Genomic DNA, 15,562 nt, shown 5'->3' with positions numbered 1-15,562 from the left:
CGTCATACGGCGCACGAGGGAAGTACACAGGGGAAGTAATTTCTCCAAGGGGCAGCATTCAGGAAAAACAATCAGCTCGAACCCAAAGAATGACCACCCCGCTCTAAAAGGGGACAACTTCTCCCAAATTGTATGATCCCCTAATCAGGCAGGAAAAAGCAAAGAGTCTTGAGCTTAATCAGGAACCAGGGGGCGGGCTAGGTGTGAAGAGAGGGCAGCCTCTGGCCTTGGGGGCTCGTTCTTGAGGGGACTAGCGTGACGGGAATGAGTAGGGCATCTTTGGGACAGGGGCCTTCTCTATAGGAAGAGAAGGAGAGCCCTGGGGCATATGTAAAACCACGGTTCTCATAGCCACCTGTGCAACTCGGGATCCAACCTCCCCGCACCAGCCCCAGTCCAGGTACCTGGAACTTAAGTCGGATCGGTAACCGGCGACTACGTGGGGTACAGGTTACCCGAGCGCGCCCCCGACCGACGCACCAACCTGCGCGCGCACCGCGGGCCGGATGCGTGCGCGTCCCCGGACGTCCCGCCCCGCCCCGCCCCCTCGGCGGCCCTGGAGCCGGGCGGCGTGCGCGTCCCCGGCCGCGCCAGGCCTGGCGCTCGGAAGGGCGTCCCCCGAGTGCCTGAAAGTTCCTACCTCCGCGCCTACCTCATGCGTGGCGAGCTGCGCGGAGTCTGGAACTCGTAGGATGGCTCTACTACGAGAGACTGTGCAGGAAGACAATTCCTGGAAAAACTGGGGGCAGTTGGTGCATGGGGTTATTTCGGGCATCCAGGTGGGCGACCCACCCGGGCGTCCGGAAGGCCCGCGTCGTTAGGGAACGTGTGAGCGGCGTCTCTGGTTACGGGGTGGGGCAAAGGTTAAAGGGCAGCCTCCAGGTTGGACACTGCCGACTTTGAGCAATGGCCGCGTCTGGGGACTCTGGGAGGCAGTGGCAGGAGGAGGTGGCGGAGGCGGCGGCGGCGGTGGTGGTGGTGGGCTCCTGCATGACCGACCTGGTCAGGTTAGTTCGGGACCAGCGCGCAGAGGCTGCGCCTCCAGCGTTCTCTTCTCTCTGCCTTGGAACTAGGGCTTTGGGGATGGAGTGTTGACTTTGGATGTGAGCTACTCAGTCTGTAAAGAATCTGCCCGCAGTGCGGGAGACCCGGATTCGATCCCTGGACCGGGAAGATCCCCACGAGAAGGGAATGGCTATCCACTCCAGTATTCTTGCCTGGAGAATTCCATGGACAGAGGAGCCTGGCGAGCTACATTCTATGGGGGCACAAAAGACTCGGACACAACTGAGCGACTAACCCACAGATTTCCCCAGCCCGCCTCGCGTGCCTCCATAGGGTAGAAGAGGGAAGTTTGAGTTTGTAAAGGTCATTGTCAGATGAGGGAACATAAAGGCCAGCCTGTAGTGACAGCTCTCGTTTAACTAGCAGCGCCTCTAAAGATCTGGTCCTGTTTTCTTGACTAGGCTGCTAAACCTGTTTCCTGGCTAGCCGAGTGACTTTGGCCAAGTCATTTTACCTCCGAGAATGTGCCCACTTAACACGGTTGTTTTGCACACTAAATGGAGAAAACTGTTTTGAGCTGTAATACTATCCAGGTTGGGTATTATACCTGTGAATGTGTAGAAAATGGGTGGAGCCTAAGACAAAATTTTAGGCGGTCATCTTTCACCATATTGATTGTCAGCTTGCTTGCATATCATATTTACAGCTTATTTTTCAGTATTAGAGTAACCATAGGTTACCTGTGGCAAACAAAATGTGAATCAAATTAAAAATCCAGTATATACAACCATTTTAAAGTCATTGAATAAACAAAATATGCTAGATGAAAATAGTTGAGTTAGGGCAGTGAGACTGAATGGAGAGATTGTTCCAAGATATCTTCTTTTTTTTAATGAAATCGCCTTTTTGATTGTAAAAGTAATGTATGTTTATTTTAAAGAAAAAAAAATGTTCCAAGAAAATCCTACCATTTAGATTGCTTGAGTTTAATTTTTTGGTGAGTGGTTTTTCAGATATACTGCTGTTTTTATATTATAAAAATAAAAAATGATCACACTACAGTAAGACCTTATCTGTCCTGACACCTTGCCTTTTCAAAGGACAGCTGAGAACCTGGAAATAAAAAGACCTTGGGACTAGCAAAATTAGTCACCAAATACCTGCGCTAAACTACCTGTGATTTACTTAAAAACTAGTTTTAGGGTCTTCACATAACTGACCAAATCTTACATTGTTTACAATGTTTATAAGCTCAGTTGAGTTCAGTTCAGTCGCTCAGTCGTGTCCGACTCTTTGCGACCCCATGAATCACAGGACACCAGGCCTCCCTGTCCATTACCAACTCCCAGAGTTCACTCAGACTCACGTCCATGGAGTCAGTCATGCCATCCAGCCATCTCATCCTCTGTCATCCCCTTCTCCTCCTGCCCCCAATCCCTCCCAGCATCAGAGTCTTTTCCAATGAGTCAACTCTTTGCATGAGGTGGCCAAAGTACTGGAGTTTCAGCTTTAGCATCATTCCTTCCAAAGAAATCCCAGGTCTGATCTCCTTCAGAATAGATTGATTGGATCTCCTTGCAGTCCAAGGGACTCTCAGGAGTCTTCTCCATCACCACAGTTCAAAAGCATCAATTCTTTGGCGCTCAGCTTTCTTCACAGTCCAACTCTCACATCCATACATGACCATGGGAAAAACCATAGCCTTGACTAGACGGACCTTAGTTGGCAAAGTCATGTCTCTGCTTTTGAATATGCTATCGATTATCAAATTTCCAGACTTGAGATTAGAAAGGGGGAGAGACTGCAAGAGGCAGGTAATAATTACAAAAAAAACCTGAAAGTGAGGAGAGTGTATCAACAAGCAACAGAAGAATTTTAAATCCCAAGATCCTGGAGAATTCCCTGGCAGTCCAGTGGACAGAACTCTTGCACTTTCACTGATGTGGATCTGGGGTTGGAGTCCTGGTTCAGGAACTAAACATCCCACAAGTTGTGCAGCTCAGCCAAAAAAAAAAAAATTTCCAGAGCCTTTATTTTTTCCACGAATACTTGAGCTACCTTGTGCCAAGATGTATGTTTTTCGTTTAGTGACATAACAAAGTTCAGTCTAGTTTTGGACATTTGATGAAGAGGCCTACACATCTTTCTCTAGAGCTGGAGTCAGCAAACCTTTCTGCAAAGAGCCAGATAATATTTATTTTAGACTTTTTGAGCCACATAGGGTCTAAGGTCACATATCCCCCCCACACACCTTTTTTTTAACATGTACAGAATATAAAAAACTACACCTTACAAACAGCCTACAGGCCATAGCTTGCAAATGCTGTCTAGAGCATTACTCTAGTAATTGATGTTATTAGTCATGACTCTTTTCAAGAGAAGGGAATATGGCAATCATTAAATTGTATATAAAAATGGGGCATCTTACTTTAGATATAGTTCCATCGAATATATTTAAAGTTTAGTTATTCAGTACATAAAGGACTAAACCTTGAGACATCTGAAATAATTCATTCTTTAGAAAATCCATCTAGCTAAAATTTTACCATACTTCTGTAGGGGAAGTAACAGAAGAGAAGGAAAGCTAACAATTTCCCCATGCACTCTACCTGAATGTCAGGGTTAGAATTCAGAGCCCCTTCCTTGTTAAACTAAGAGCTTTCTATGAAGCTTGACTATTACACATTAAAAATAATTATAGTTACTTTCTAAAATGAATACTCTTCAAACTTTGGGGAGGGGAGGGTCTCAAATGCCCATGGTAGCATCTATCAGCATTTAAAAGCTTATTTCAGAGCTAGAGAAATTTAGAGATTATTTATCCCAGTCCTTCACTCTACTTATAGATGAGTACAGTGAGATCCAGAGAAAAAACTCTTACATTGTGGATAATCTTTGATCTCTCTTCTCTTGACATTTTCTTTTCTTTATAAGATACCCAGATTTCTATTCTTCACATGAATCACTAGTAAATTTCCCAGGTGGTGCTGGTGGTAAAGAACCCGCCTTCCAATGCAAGAGATGGAAGAGATGAGGGTTCAGTCCCTGGGTCAGGAAGATCCTCTGGAGGAGGGCATGGCAACCCACTCCAGTATTCTTGCATGGAGAAGCCCATGGACAGAGAAGCCTGGCAGGCTACAGTCCATGGGGTCACAAAAAGTCTGACACGACTCATGTGACTTAGTGCAAGTGTGCACATGCACACACACACACACATATACTCTCCCACAATATTTCTAACAGGCTTCTCATGGTTTCTGATTATTACTACCTCTGAAGATCTTTACAGAATACCTGAGTATAGGATTTTTATTTAAAAGCCTGCATCTGTAATAAACTTGCGTTCAACTTTCCGTGTATTATTTTTCTATCCCTTCCATTAACAAATTACCAAAAACCTAATGGCTTAAACAATACAATTTGAATACTGATAATTCTGGAAGTCCAGAAGTCTGATACAGGTCTAACTGGGCTAAAATCAGGTCTTTTGTAGAACTGCATTCCTTTCTGGAAGCTCTAAGGGAAATCTGTTTTCTTGCCTTTTCTGGCTTCTAGAGGCTGCTCAGATGCTGGCTCATGGCCTCTTCAGTTTAGCGACTGGCTCAGTCACTCAGTCGTGTCCGACTCTTTGCGACCCCATGGACTACAGCACACCAGGCTTTCTTGTCCATCACCAACTCCCAAACCTTGTCCATCAAGTTGGTGATGCCATCCAACCGTCTCATCCTCTGTCGTCCCCTTCTCCTCCTGCCTTCAGTCTTGCCCAGCATCAGGGTCTTTTCCAGTGAGTCAGTTCTTCGCATCAGGTAGCCAAAGTATTGGAGTTTCAGCTTTAGCTTCCAGTGAATATTCAGGACTGATTTCCTTTAGGAAAATCAGTGGACTGGTTGGATCTCCTTGAAGACTCTCAAGAGTCTTCTCCAACACCACAGTTCAAAAGCATCAATTCTTCTGCGCTCAGCTTTCTTTATAGTCCAGCTCTCACATCCATACATAGCTACTGGAAAAACCATAGCTTTGACTAGATGGACCTTTTTGGCTAAGTAATGTCTCTGCTTTTTAATATGCTGTCTAGGCCGGTCATAGTTTTTCTTCCAAGGAGCAAGCGTCTTTTAATTTCATGGCTTCAGTCACCATCTGCAGTGATTTTGGAGCCCCTCAAAATAAAAGTCTCTCCCTGTTTCCATTGTTTCCCCATCCATGTTCAAATCCAGTAATGGTCGGTGAAGCCCTTCTCACATAGCTTCACTCTCACACTCACTCTTCTGCCTCCGTTTTCTACATTTTAAGTACCCTTGTGATTTCATTGGGCCCAAATGGATAATTCAGGATAATCTCCTTATTTTAAGGTAGCTTATTAGCAGCCTTAATTCCCCCTTGCCATATAATATATTCACAAGTTCTGGGGATTAGGATGTAGACATTCTTGAGGTGGGGGTGGGGCATAATTCTGCCTACCACAGTGATTAAAGTCAAAAAATCTTATAATACGTAGAGCTTGGAGGACCGCTGAAGCCTATCAGTCCATCCTCCACATTTTACAGATGAGGTAATTGAGAGAGGTTAGATGACTCACCCCAAATCATACAGCCAGTCAGTGGGAACCTGGGTTTCTCAACCTTTATCTTTCCATTATATCATTGTACCGCTAACTCTGGCACATATTTATTGCCCTTTTCATCTACAGTTCATTTAAAGGCTTATAGTCTGTGCATTCATTAAGTGTTTACTTTGTAAGTTGGCAAGGAATGACAACTAAAGATTTATCATTTTCAGGTCTAAAGATAGGATCTCCATTACTGTTTCTTAGTTTCTGTCTAAGCTTAACTATAACCAACCTGGACACCCATGCCTGTACTGTAGAATCACTTTAGAAATGAAACTGCTTCAGTAACTAAGCCCTCTTGGATAGTATCCAAGTCTAACTCACTTTATATATTGCATTACTGGGTGCCAGACACTGCTAATGCAATCAATGAGCAGCTTTTTTCATTTCTAATTTCAGTCCACTATGAATAGTAAGCTCTGTGTGCTAATAATTTTTAAAAATCATTAGCTCATCCAACATGGCAAACAATGAACATTATTTACTACCCACCTGTATTTATTTAATTATTCTCTTCCTTCTTGAACAATCATCTCTGAAGTTCCAAATGGCAAAGATAAGAGAAATCAAGTCTGTTCTTGTAGAAAATGAAGTCAGAGCTCCTCCAAAGACAGATTCCCATGAAAACCCAATATCGAATGAATTTTTTTAGACACTGGTTAATCATGCTTTCACTCGTCTTTATTTCTTTTGACATGTTTCACCTGTTTTTTTAAATTATTCACTCAGTGAATATTTATTGGTTTTATACCGTGTGCCTCTGCACTTCCCTAAGGGCAGAGGATACAGTAATGAAAAACACAGCCAAAGGTCCCTGCCACTTGGAGCTTACATTCTAGTGACAGAAACAAACAATATCAGTAGAAATAAGTAAAATTCACAGCCTATTAGAGAAATGCTAAGGAGGAAAATAAAGCATGAAATGGAGGTGGAAATAGTAATTTTAGATCATTAGCCACAGAAAGCCTCAATGAGAAAGTGATTTGAGTAAAGACCTACCGGAAGAAAGGAAGCAAGCCATACAGATCACCAGAAGAAGAGCATATGCAAAGGCCCAGAGGCAGGAGCACACCTCGTAGGATCAGTGAACTACCAGGAGTCCAGTGTATTGGAAGAAGGAAATAAGGGAGAGAAGATAATTGATGGTTAAAGGCCAGTGGGTCCTACCCTGGATGAAACGAAAAGCTACTGGAGGGTTTGGGCAGACAAGTGACATGATATGACCCATAAGAACAGAAACAGGGAGACCAGTTAAGAGTTAATTAATAGTCCAGGCAAGAAACGATGGTAATTTGAACAGTGCAACTGGGGAGAAGTGAGCATCTTCTGATCATATTTTAAAGGTAGAGCTGACAGGATTTGTGGAGGAATACGAGATAGGTCAAGGATTACCCCCAGCTCTATGCCCTCTGCAAGTGGAAGGGGAAACTGACATGTGCTGAGATGGTGATAGAACAAATTACGCAGGGAGGGGGCGGTATTAGCAGCTCAGGCTGGATGTGTGAGACTTGAGGTGCCTGTCAGGCATCCAGCTGAAGTGGTCAAGAGGACAGATATATGAGTTTGGAGTTCAGAGGAAAGCTTGAGCTGGAGATATAAATTTGAGAGTCATCAGTGTATAGATGGTATTTAAAGCCATGAGACAAGATGAGATCACCCAGGTCTGTGCTCCTGGGGCACTCCAACATTGAGAGGATCTGTTTTACATAATTTATCTCCTGTCTCCCAGTCTATCTGTACCCCTAAAACTTGCTTGGAGACAAGTTTAATACAAACCCATGTTTACATTTCCATGGCAATAGACTATGATGTCAACTAAAACCCTATGTTATCCTTTTACATGCTCCAATTAAAAGTGATGGCTGGAGAGATAAGGCTCATGTTCAACCAAGCATCTAAATTTAATCCTTGGTAAGTCAGGAAATGATTGCTTAATTCTCAAAAGATTTTAATTGGATGGTGGCAGAAGTGAATTTAGAAGCTTTTTAGATCCAAAGTGGATGAAATGCTGGACCTCAATTACAAAAAAAAAAGGCCAAAATTTTATATTATACCTAGAAAAGTTATATGTGTTTGGCGAATTATAGTACCTTCTAACCTGCCTTCCACAAAAGCTTCTTGACTTGTATTTAGAACAGAAAGATCTCCCTAGCAGTCACATTTTCAGGAAAGTAAAAGCCAAAGTAATGTTGGTCCAGGAAGTATCATGCATTCCCAACAGGAGAAGAATTATCATATCATCATTATTCTTTCTGCTCCTTAACTTGGCCTTGAAAGTTGCTTATCAGTTACAAATCAATTTTTCAATATTTCATTGAACATGTTTCTGTCAACTGAATTCTCTAAATTCAAAAGCAGTCATGCATGGGAAATTTGCTAATTTTGGTCTCTTCAAAGAAAATATATGTTAAAAGGTAAATTGCATGTGACAAAGAAAGAGCACCTATTGCTTGGTATTATTATACTTTGGGATTTCCCTGGTAGCTCAGTTGGTAAAGAATCTGCCTGCAATGCAGGAGACCCTGGTTTGATTCCTGGGTCAGGAAGATCCCCTGTAGAAGGGACAAGCTATCCACCTCAGTATTTTGGGCTTTCCTTGTGGCTCAGCTGGTAAAGAATCTGCCTGCAATGCAGGAGACCTGGATTTGATCCCTAGGTTGGGAAGATTCCCCTGGAGAAGGGGAAGGCTACCCACTCAAGTATTCTGGCCAAGAGAATTCCATGGACTGTATAGTCCATGAGGCCACAAAGAGTCAGACATGACTAAGCGACTTTCACTTAGCAATCCATTCCTTGGCCAGCTTTTCACACCCTAGTGTCTGCATGGTGGGGAAAGCATGGTGAGGTGGGCTTTGTGATGAATGTGCTCCAGTATTTTGATTACTTATATTTAATATTGAAATGCTGAGACTGTGCTAAGTGCTGGGGATACTGCAATTGGTGTTACATGGCCATGGTGTAACAAGTTCCTGAGGAACTTACAGACCAAAGAAGTAGGCAGACACAGAGGCAGATCACTGTAATATGATGTGCTCAGCACCTGCAGGTTCTGTGGGAGCACAGAGGAATGTTCCTGGATAAGATGCCTCCCCAGCCAAGTCTTGAAAATGGAGAACATCCTGGCCAGTTGGGATGGTCACGCAGGAGCAAAGTCATGGCTGTGGGTGTGCATGGGTGTGCCAGGGACAGCAACCACTAGGTCTGTTCACTGTACGCTGAGCATCAGATAAAAGCTGTCAATGAAAGGCCCTGTCAGCCATGCTAAGGTGCTTGGGTCTTATTTTGTAGGCTCTGAGAGCCACTGAAGGATTCAAAGTACAGAAATGACATGGTCAGGTTTGCATTTCACTTAGCTTGCTCAGTGCCATAGCTTGCTCACTGCCAAAGGCAGATGTAAAAAAAGGCAATGTTTGGAAGTCATCAAAGATCTTGTCCTTGAAAACAGAGAGACCCAAGGGAAAGCAGTGGTCTTCACAAGAGTTGATAGGGGCCTTAACTAAGACAGTAGTGAGAAGTAAAGAAAAGGAAAAAAGTTAAATACTTGGGGAGTAAAAGATTTCAAAACATCTGTTAAGTAAAATGGGCATGAGTCAAGCTGCTTCTTTATGAGCAAACCCTGTTAGCTTTCTCACACTGACAAGACCTGGAAAGTGGAGTTCTTAGAAAGAATCGCACTTCGTGGAATGAAAGAATTCTAGGTTTCATGCTTTTTAGCAGGGAAAAAGATTCTACTCCTTGAAAATTCAAAGTAATTCAAGTAACTATAAGGCAGGCAAATCCCCTGGTGGCAGGGAGTAGAGGGGCAGGGGGTGGGAGGGAGTGAATCCTAAATTTGGCTTTGAGATTTAAGAAAAAACAATGATGTGCTTTTATAATTATAATGAAGAAATTAATGATAAAGTTGGCTCAGGAAATTCACAACTGCTTATTGGAGATAATGAAACTAAGATAGTAAATATACCAATACTTTTAAAAACACAGAAACTATACAAACTCAACTACCCATGTAACAAAGATATTTGTAATGTAGCAAAAGTGTGGTTTGGAAACTTAAATACCATGAAACTAGAGACTTTGAGTCAGTTCTTTTTTGTCTGCCACCCTGTTCATTTTAATTATTGGAAACAAGACTTGGGAAGACTTCAGTGATCTGGCCCCAACCTATAAAGGTTGGAGCCAGGATTAAAATTTACCTCTCTTTGAAAGTGAAAGGTGAAAGTGAAGTCACTCAGTCATGTCCGACCCTTCACGACCCCATGGACTGCAGCCTACCAGGCTCCTCTGTCCATGGGATTCTCCAGGCAAGAGTACTCGAGTGGGTTGCCATTGCCTTCTCCATGACTCTCAGATACTAACACATTATCGGGAAGGTTAGAGTAGCATTTCAGCAGTTTGGCATGTATTTGCAAGAGACAGGAAGGAGTTCAAAATGCTATTAGGGAACAGTTTCCTTGCAAGGAAGAAAAAGCAAATAATGCAATTACCTGTATCAAAAGGCTTAATACTGTCCTCTAGAGGGTTTTTTTTTTCTTTAGATTTTTTTAAATTATAGTAAAATACACTAGACATAAAATTATTTTAACCACTTTTAAGTGTACAGTTCAGTGGTAACAAGTACATTCAACCATCATCACCATCCATCTCCAGAACTTTTTTTAAGTAATAGAAAAATCACAATATTTTATTTCCTCTGGCCTACAGCAGTCTTTGCCATCCTAGCTGCAGCAGGGAAAATTTAAAAATAGACCCACCCTACCTGGTCAATTTCCTCCAGCTAAACAGAGTCCCCCTTGGGTTTTTTTGGATTACTTTCTGATAATATTAATATGTATCAGGGTTGAGAACCACCAACTCAAAAAGTCCATAATTAAAAACTGTTCATCTTCCCAAACCTAAACTTTGTACTCATTTAAATAATAACTCCATCGCCCCTCCCTTCCCCAGCCACCGCAATTCTACTTTTCTTTATGAATTCGACTTCTCTATGTATCTCATGAATAAGTGGAATCATACAGTATTTGTCGTTTTGTGACTGACTTATTTCACTTAGCATGACATCTTTAACGTTTATCTATGTTTTCGCATGTATCAGAATTTCCTTCCTTTGTAAGGGTGAATAATATTCCAGTGTGTGTAGACACCACATTTTGTTTATCCATTCATCCATCGACGGACACTGCGTTGCTTCCAGTTTTGCTGCTGTAAATAACACTACTATGAAACATGGCTGTACAAATATTTGTTCCAAGTGCTTTCTTTTCAGTTCTTTTGGGTACGTACCTGGAAGTGCTGGATCATATGGTAATTCTGTTTAATTTTTGGAGGAACCATAGTATTTTCTATAGCAATTGTACTTTTCCTCTCCTATCTTGCATTTCTTTTTAAACTGCCCACTTTTCAACTTACCTGTTTAAGCCTCCTTTTTCTATTCCAGTTTATAAAATCTGGGTAACATTTTTTTCTTTTGTCTCTTATTTTTAGCTCCTGCCTAGTTCAGTTCAGTTCAGTCATTCAGTCGTGTCTGACTCTTTGTGACCCCATAAGCTGCAGCACACCAGGCCTCCCTGTCTATCACCAACTCCCAGAGCCTACCCAAACTCATGTCCATTGAGTCGGTAATGCCATCCAAGCATATCATGCTCTGTCATCCCCTTCTCCTCCTGCCCTCAATCTTTCCCAGCATCAGGGTCTTTTCCAATGAGTTAGCTCTTCGCATCAGGTGGCCAAAGGATTGCAGTTTCAGCTTCAACATCAGTCCTTCCAGTGAACACCCAGGACTGATCTCCTTCAGGATGGACTGGTTGGATCTCCTTGCAATCCAAGGGACTCTCAAGAGTCTTCTCTGACACCACAGTTCAAACGCATCAATTCTTCGGCACTTAGCTTTCTTTATAGTCCAACTCTCACATCCATACATGACTACCGGAAAAACCATCACCTTGACTAGATGGACCTTTGTTGACAAAGTAATGTCTCTGTTTTTTAATATGCTGTCTAGGTTGGTCATAAGTTTCCTTCTAAGGAGTAAGTGTCTTTTAATTTCATGGCTGCAATCACCATCTGCAGTGATTTTGGAGCCCCAAAAGTCAGCCACTGTTTCCCCATCTATTTGCCATGAAGTGATGGGACTGAATGCCATGATCTTCGTTTTCTAAATGTGGAGCTTTAAGCCAACTTTTTCACTCTCCTCTTTCACTTTCATCAAGAGGCTCTTTAGTTCTTCTTCACTTTGTGCCATAAAGGTGGTGTCATCTGCATATCTCAGGTTAATGATATTTCTCCTGGCAATCTTGATTCCAGCTTGTGCTTCTTCCAGCCCAGCATTTCTCATGATGTACTCTGCATAGAAGTTAAATAAGCAGGGTGACAATATACAGCCTTGATGTACTCCTTTTCCTATTTGGAACCAGTCTGTTGTTCCATGTCCAGTTCTAACTGGTGCTTCCCGACCTGCATACAGGTTTCTCAAGAGGTAGGTCCTGCCTAGTAATCCCTCTTTTATGTCCTCTTATACAATTATGTGGAGAAGGCAATGGCACCCCACTCCAGTACTCTTGCCTGGAAAATCCCATGGATGGAGGAGCCTGGTAGGCTGCAGTCCATGGGGTCACAAAGAGTCGGACACGACTGAGCGACTTCCCTTTCACTTTTCACTTTCATGCATTGGAGAAGGAAATGGCAACCCACTCCAGTGTTCTTGCCTGGAGAATCCCAGGGACGGGGGAGCCTGGTGGGCTGCCGTCTATGGGGTTGCACAGAGTCAGACATGACTGAAGTGACTTAGCAGCAGCAGCAGCATGCAATTATGTATCTCCCTTGTGCATGCATACATGTTACAAGTATGCTTGATGGGGGAGGGGATGTCTGCAAAAGAGGAGCTCAGTAAACCTCACACCTTCTCCACTAGCCCCACACTCAGCAACAGCATGGTTTCACCACTGTATTACTTGAAGATACAGTGTCCTAAATTTATATCTGTAAGTTGATCTGTTTGCTTTGATAAACTTCTTTGAACTCTTATCTTTTGGACTTGTTTCCTTTTCCTTAGGAAAATTCCTAGATGTAGAATCTCTAGATCAAGGGAAATAAGATTTTTGTAATATATTGCCGATTTGCCTTCATAAAGTGTTCTGAAATACACTCCCACCAGCAATGTGAGAAACACCTATTTCCTAGAAAACTAACCAACACACTTCTGGTTTGAAAGGTGATAAATGTTCTCTTGTTTTACTACTAGTGAGATTGAGTTTTTTCTCAGATGTTTGTTGGTTTGTATTTCTTCTTTCAAGAATTGCCCGTCCATGTGTCTTTTGTCCATTATTCTGTTGCCCTCCCTTTGAGATTTTAAATGAGAGTGTTCAGAGGAAAAAAAAAATTGTGAGGAGTCTAGTATGAAAGAGAGTTCTTTCTCTAGCAGAGGAACTAACAGAGTAAAAGTGAAAGCAGAGCTAAAAAATTCACTCCAGCTAGCATAAGACAGTGTGGAAATGAAGACAAAAACGGTCTCAACACTGGCTGCCCTTAGAATCAACTAAACTAGACTTCCAGGGATAGGGCCCAGTTATCAAAATTTTTTTAAATAAATTCCTCCCATAGGTTTTTTTAAAGGTGATCAATAAAGATAGAGAAGTATTTAATAACTAAAGTATTTACCTTTACAATTATCTTTGTGACCCCATGGATTGTAGCCCACCAGGTTCCTCCATCCAAGGGGATTCTCCAGCTAAGAATACTTGAGTGGGTTGCCATTTCCTACTCCAAGGGAGCTTCCCAACCCAAGGATCGAACCTAGGTCTCCTGCATTGCAGGTGGATGCTTTACTGTCTGAGCTACTAAGGAAGCCCAGTTATCTCACTTCTTTTTTTTTTTGCAGAGAGAAAAAATATGTTTTTATTTTTTAATTGGAAGATAATTGCTTTACAATGGTGTGTTGGTTTCTGCTATACAGTAATGTGAATCAGCCATAATTATATATATGTCCCCTCCCTCTTGAGCCTCCCTTCCCCCTCCCATCCTACCACTATAGATTTTTAATCTTTTGCCACCAGGGTAGAGAATAGTGATTAATCAATAAAACCAGGAACTGTGAAGTCATGTGAATGTGGCAAAACACACTCAATTTTTTGGAGAAATTACCCTTTGAGAGAATGGGAGTAGGGTTATTCCTGACCCTGGGGAGTCATCCTTGGCACAGATGAGCACATCAGTTTTTAAGTGGCACCATACCTGGTTATGGGAAATCTCATGGACAGAGGAGCCTGGCATGCTGCAGTCCGTGGGGTCACAAAGAGTCAGACACGACTTAGCAAGTAAACAACAGCAAATACCTGGTTATACCGTCTCTCAGCTATGATAATACAGAGTGTTAACTCCTGACACATTGTGTCACAGAACAGTGACACAATGGATATCAGTTCTTGAATTACATGAGTTCTGCCAAGGATAGTTACCTCGTAGTTAAGTGGCTGGATCTTCCTCCATTTTGACAGTGAGCTTACAGTGTTAGCACTTAACTGTAAGCTTGGTGACGATAGGGTGTGGATGTCCCCAGAATCTCAAGACAAAGCCTGAAACATAACAACATAATTAATGTGTGCTGACAGTTGAACTGAGTATCCCAAACAGGTCTGAGATGATTCCAATGTATTTCTTCCATAGTTAAATGCAGTTGCTCAGTCATGTCCACCTCTTTTGCGACTCCATGAACTGTGGCCCACCAACTCCTCAGTCCATGAGATTCCCCAGGCAAGAATACTGCTAAGTCAAAGTCTGCCTCGTTGGATATAATTCTAATCAGTTGTTAGTATTCTCCACATGGTGGCGAGTTACCCTTTTGTTGTATGATAAGGTCATACGACAAAGGTCATAGGGGAGGATTTCTTTGAATTGTGTAAAGTTCTTATGACAACTGATTATCTTAAAATCTTCATGTGAGCACTTTAAATGTCTCCATCTATCTTACTTTACTTTCTTCACAATTTTTATAATACTAGCCTGATTTGGGGCATTTCTTGTATATCTGCAGAAGACAGGCAGGTATAATGATCTTTGTATGTATATGGTCCATTTGCTTTCTAAACAAAACTTGGGGGTTTTGTTTGGGGTTGGGGTTTTTTGGGGCTTGGAGGTGTTTTGTTTTATTTTTAGTTTGTTTCCCAAATATATCACATTTTAGATACTGGCTTTTCCTCTGTGGCCAAAATTTTTTTCTAATGTAATTCTTCCATAATATTGCAGAAAGTAACTTGGGCAGCAGTTTTTAAGAACCTTTTACATATTATATTTTACATCTGGATTTTTACCACTGGTTTAAAATGCTATATAATCCATAGACTGTGATAGCAATAATATCAATTTTTTCTAAATTAGAAATCTTCATTTTTCAAGTGAGAAATAACAAATCTAAATTTTCAGTTACCTATTTGCAAATAAGTACAGTTGACTCTTGAATAATGCAGGGGTTAAGTCACTCCCCCATATCTATGGTTCCACATCCATGGATTCAACCAACCACAGGTCATGTGGCACAATAGTGTATATTTAGTGAAAAAAAAATATGACTATAAGTGGACCCACACAGTTCAAGCTAGTTGTTCGAGGGTCAACTGTACTCTGCCAAAACTCTTAAAGAAACTCAACTCTAAAGTCCTTCAGGCTTCGTAAAGATTATAAGCAGTTCTTCAGTACAGGTATAACATCATTTTATTGTGCTTCACAGATACGTTTTTCACAAATGGAAGTTTTATATCAACCTTGCATGGAGAAAGTCTGTCAATGCCATTTTTCAACACCATTTGCACATTTCATGTCTCTGTGTCACATTTTCGTAACTCTTGCACTATTTCCAACTTTTTCATTATTATTGTATTTGTTACTATGATCTGTGATCAAGGATCTTTGATGTTACTATTGTAATTGCTTTGAGCTGCTGAATCATGTCCATATTAAGCC

At 41.9% G+C, this 15,562-nt stretch overlaps 2 protein-coding genes across 2 annotated transcripts in view; one reads left to right on the top strand and one right to left on the bottom strand.

Annotated features, from left to right (window-relative positions):
• Positions 1-485, bottom strand: part of BABAM2 (BRISC and BRCA1 A complex member 2) — a 401,827-nt gene extending 401,342 nt beyond the window's left edge. The window contains exon 1 of the mRNA XM_068969662.1: positions 405-485. The gene's annotated coding sequence lies outside the window, so the exon portion shown is untranslated. The remainder of the gene's footprint in view (positions 1-404) is intronic.
• A 421-nt stretch (positions 486-906) lies between these two features.
• The window catches only part of RBKS (ribokinase), a 100,733-nt gene continuing 86,077 nt past the window's right edge, over positions 907-15,562 (top strand). Inside the window, exon 1 of the mRNA XM_068976294.1 lies at positions 907-1,007. Coding sequence (XP_068832395.1) covers positions 907-1,007 — 101 coding nt within the window. The remainder of the gene's footprint in view (positions 1,008-15,562) is intronic.

Source organism: Capricornis sumatraensis, chromosome 1 (genome assembly GCF_032405125.1).
Source record: "Capricornis sumatraensis isolate serow.1 chromosome 1, serow.2, whole genome shotgun sequence".
NCBI classification, from domain to species: Eukaryota; Metazoa; Chordata; class Mammalia; order Artiodactyla; family Bovidae; genus Capricornis; species Capricornis sumatraensis.
This window is presented reverse-complemented; position numbering and strand designations above follow the sequence as displayed.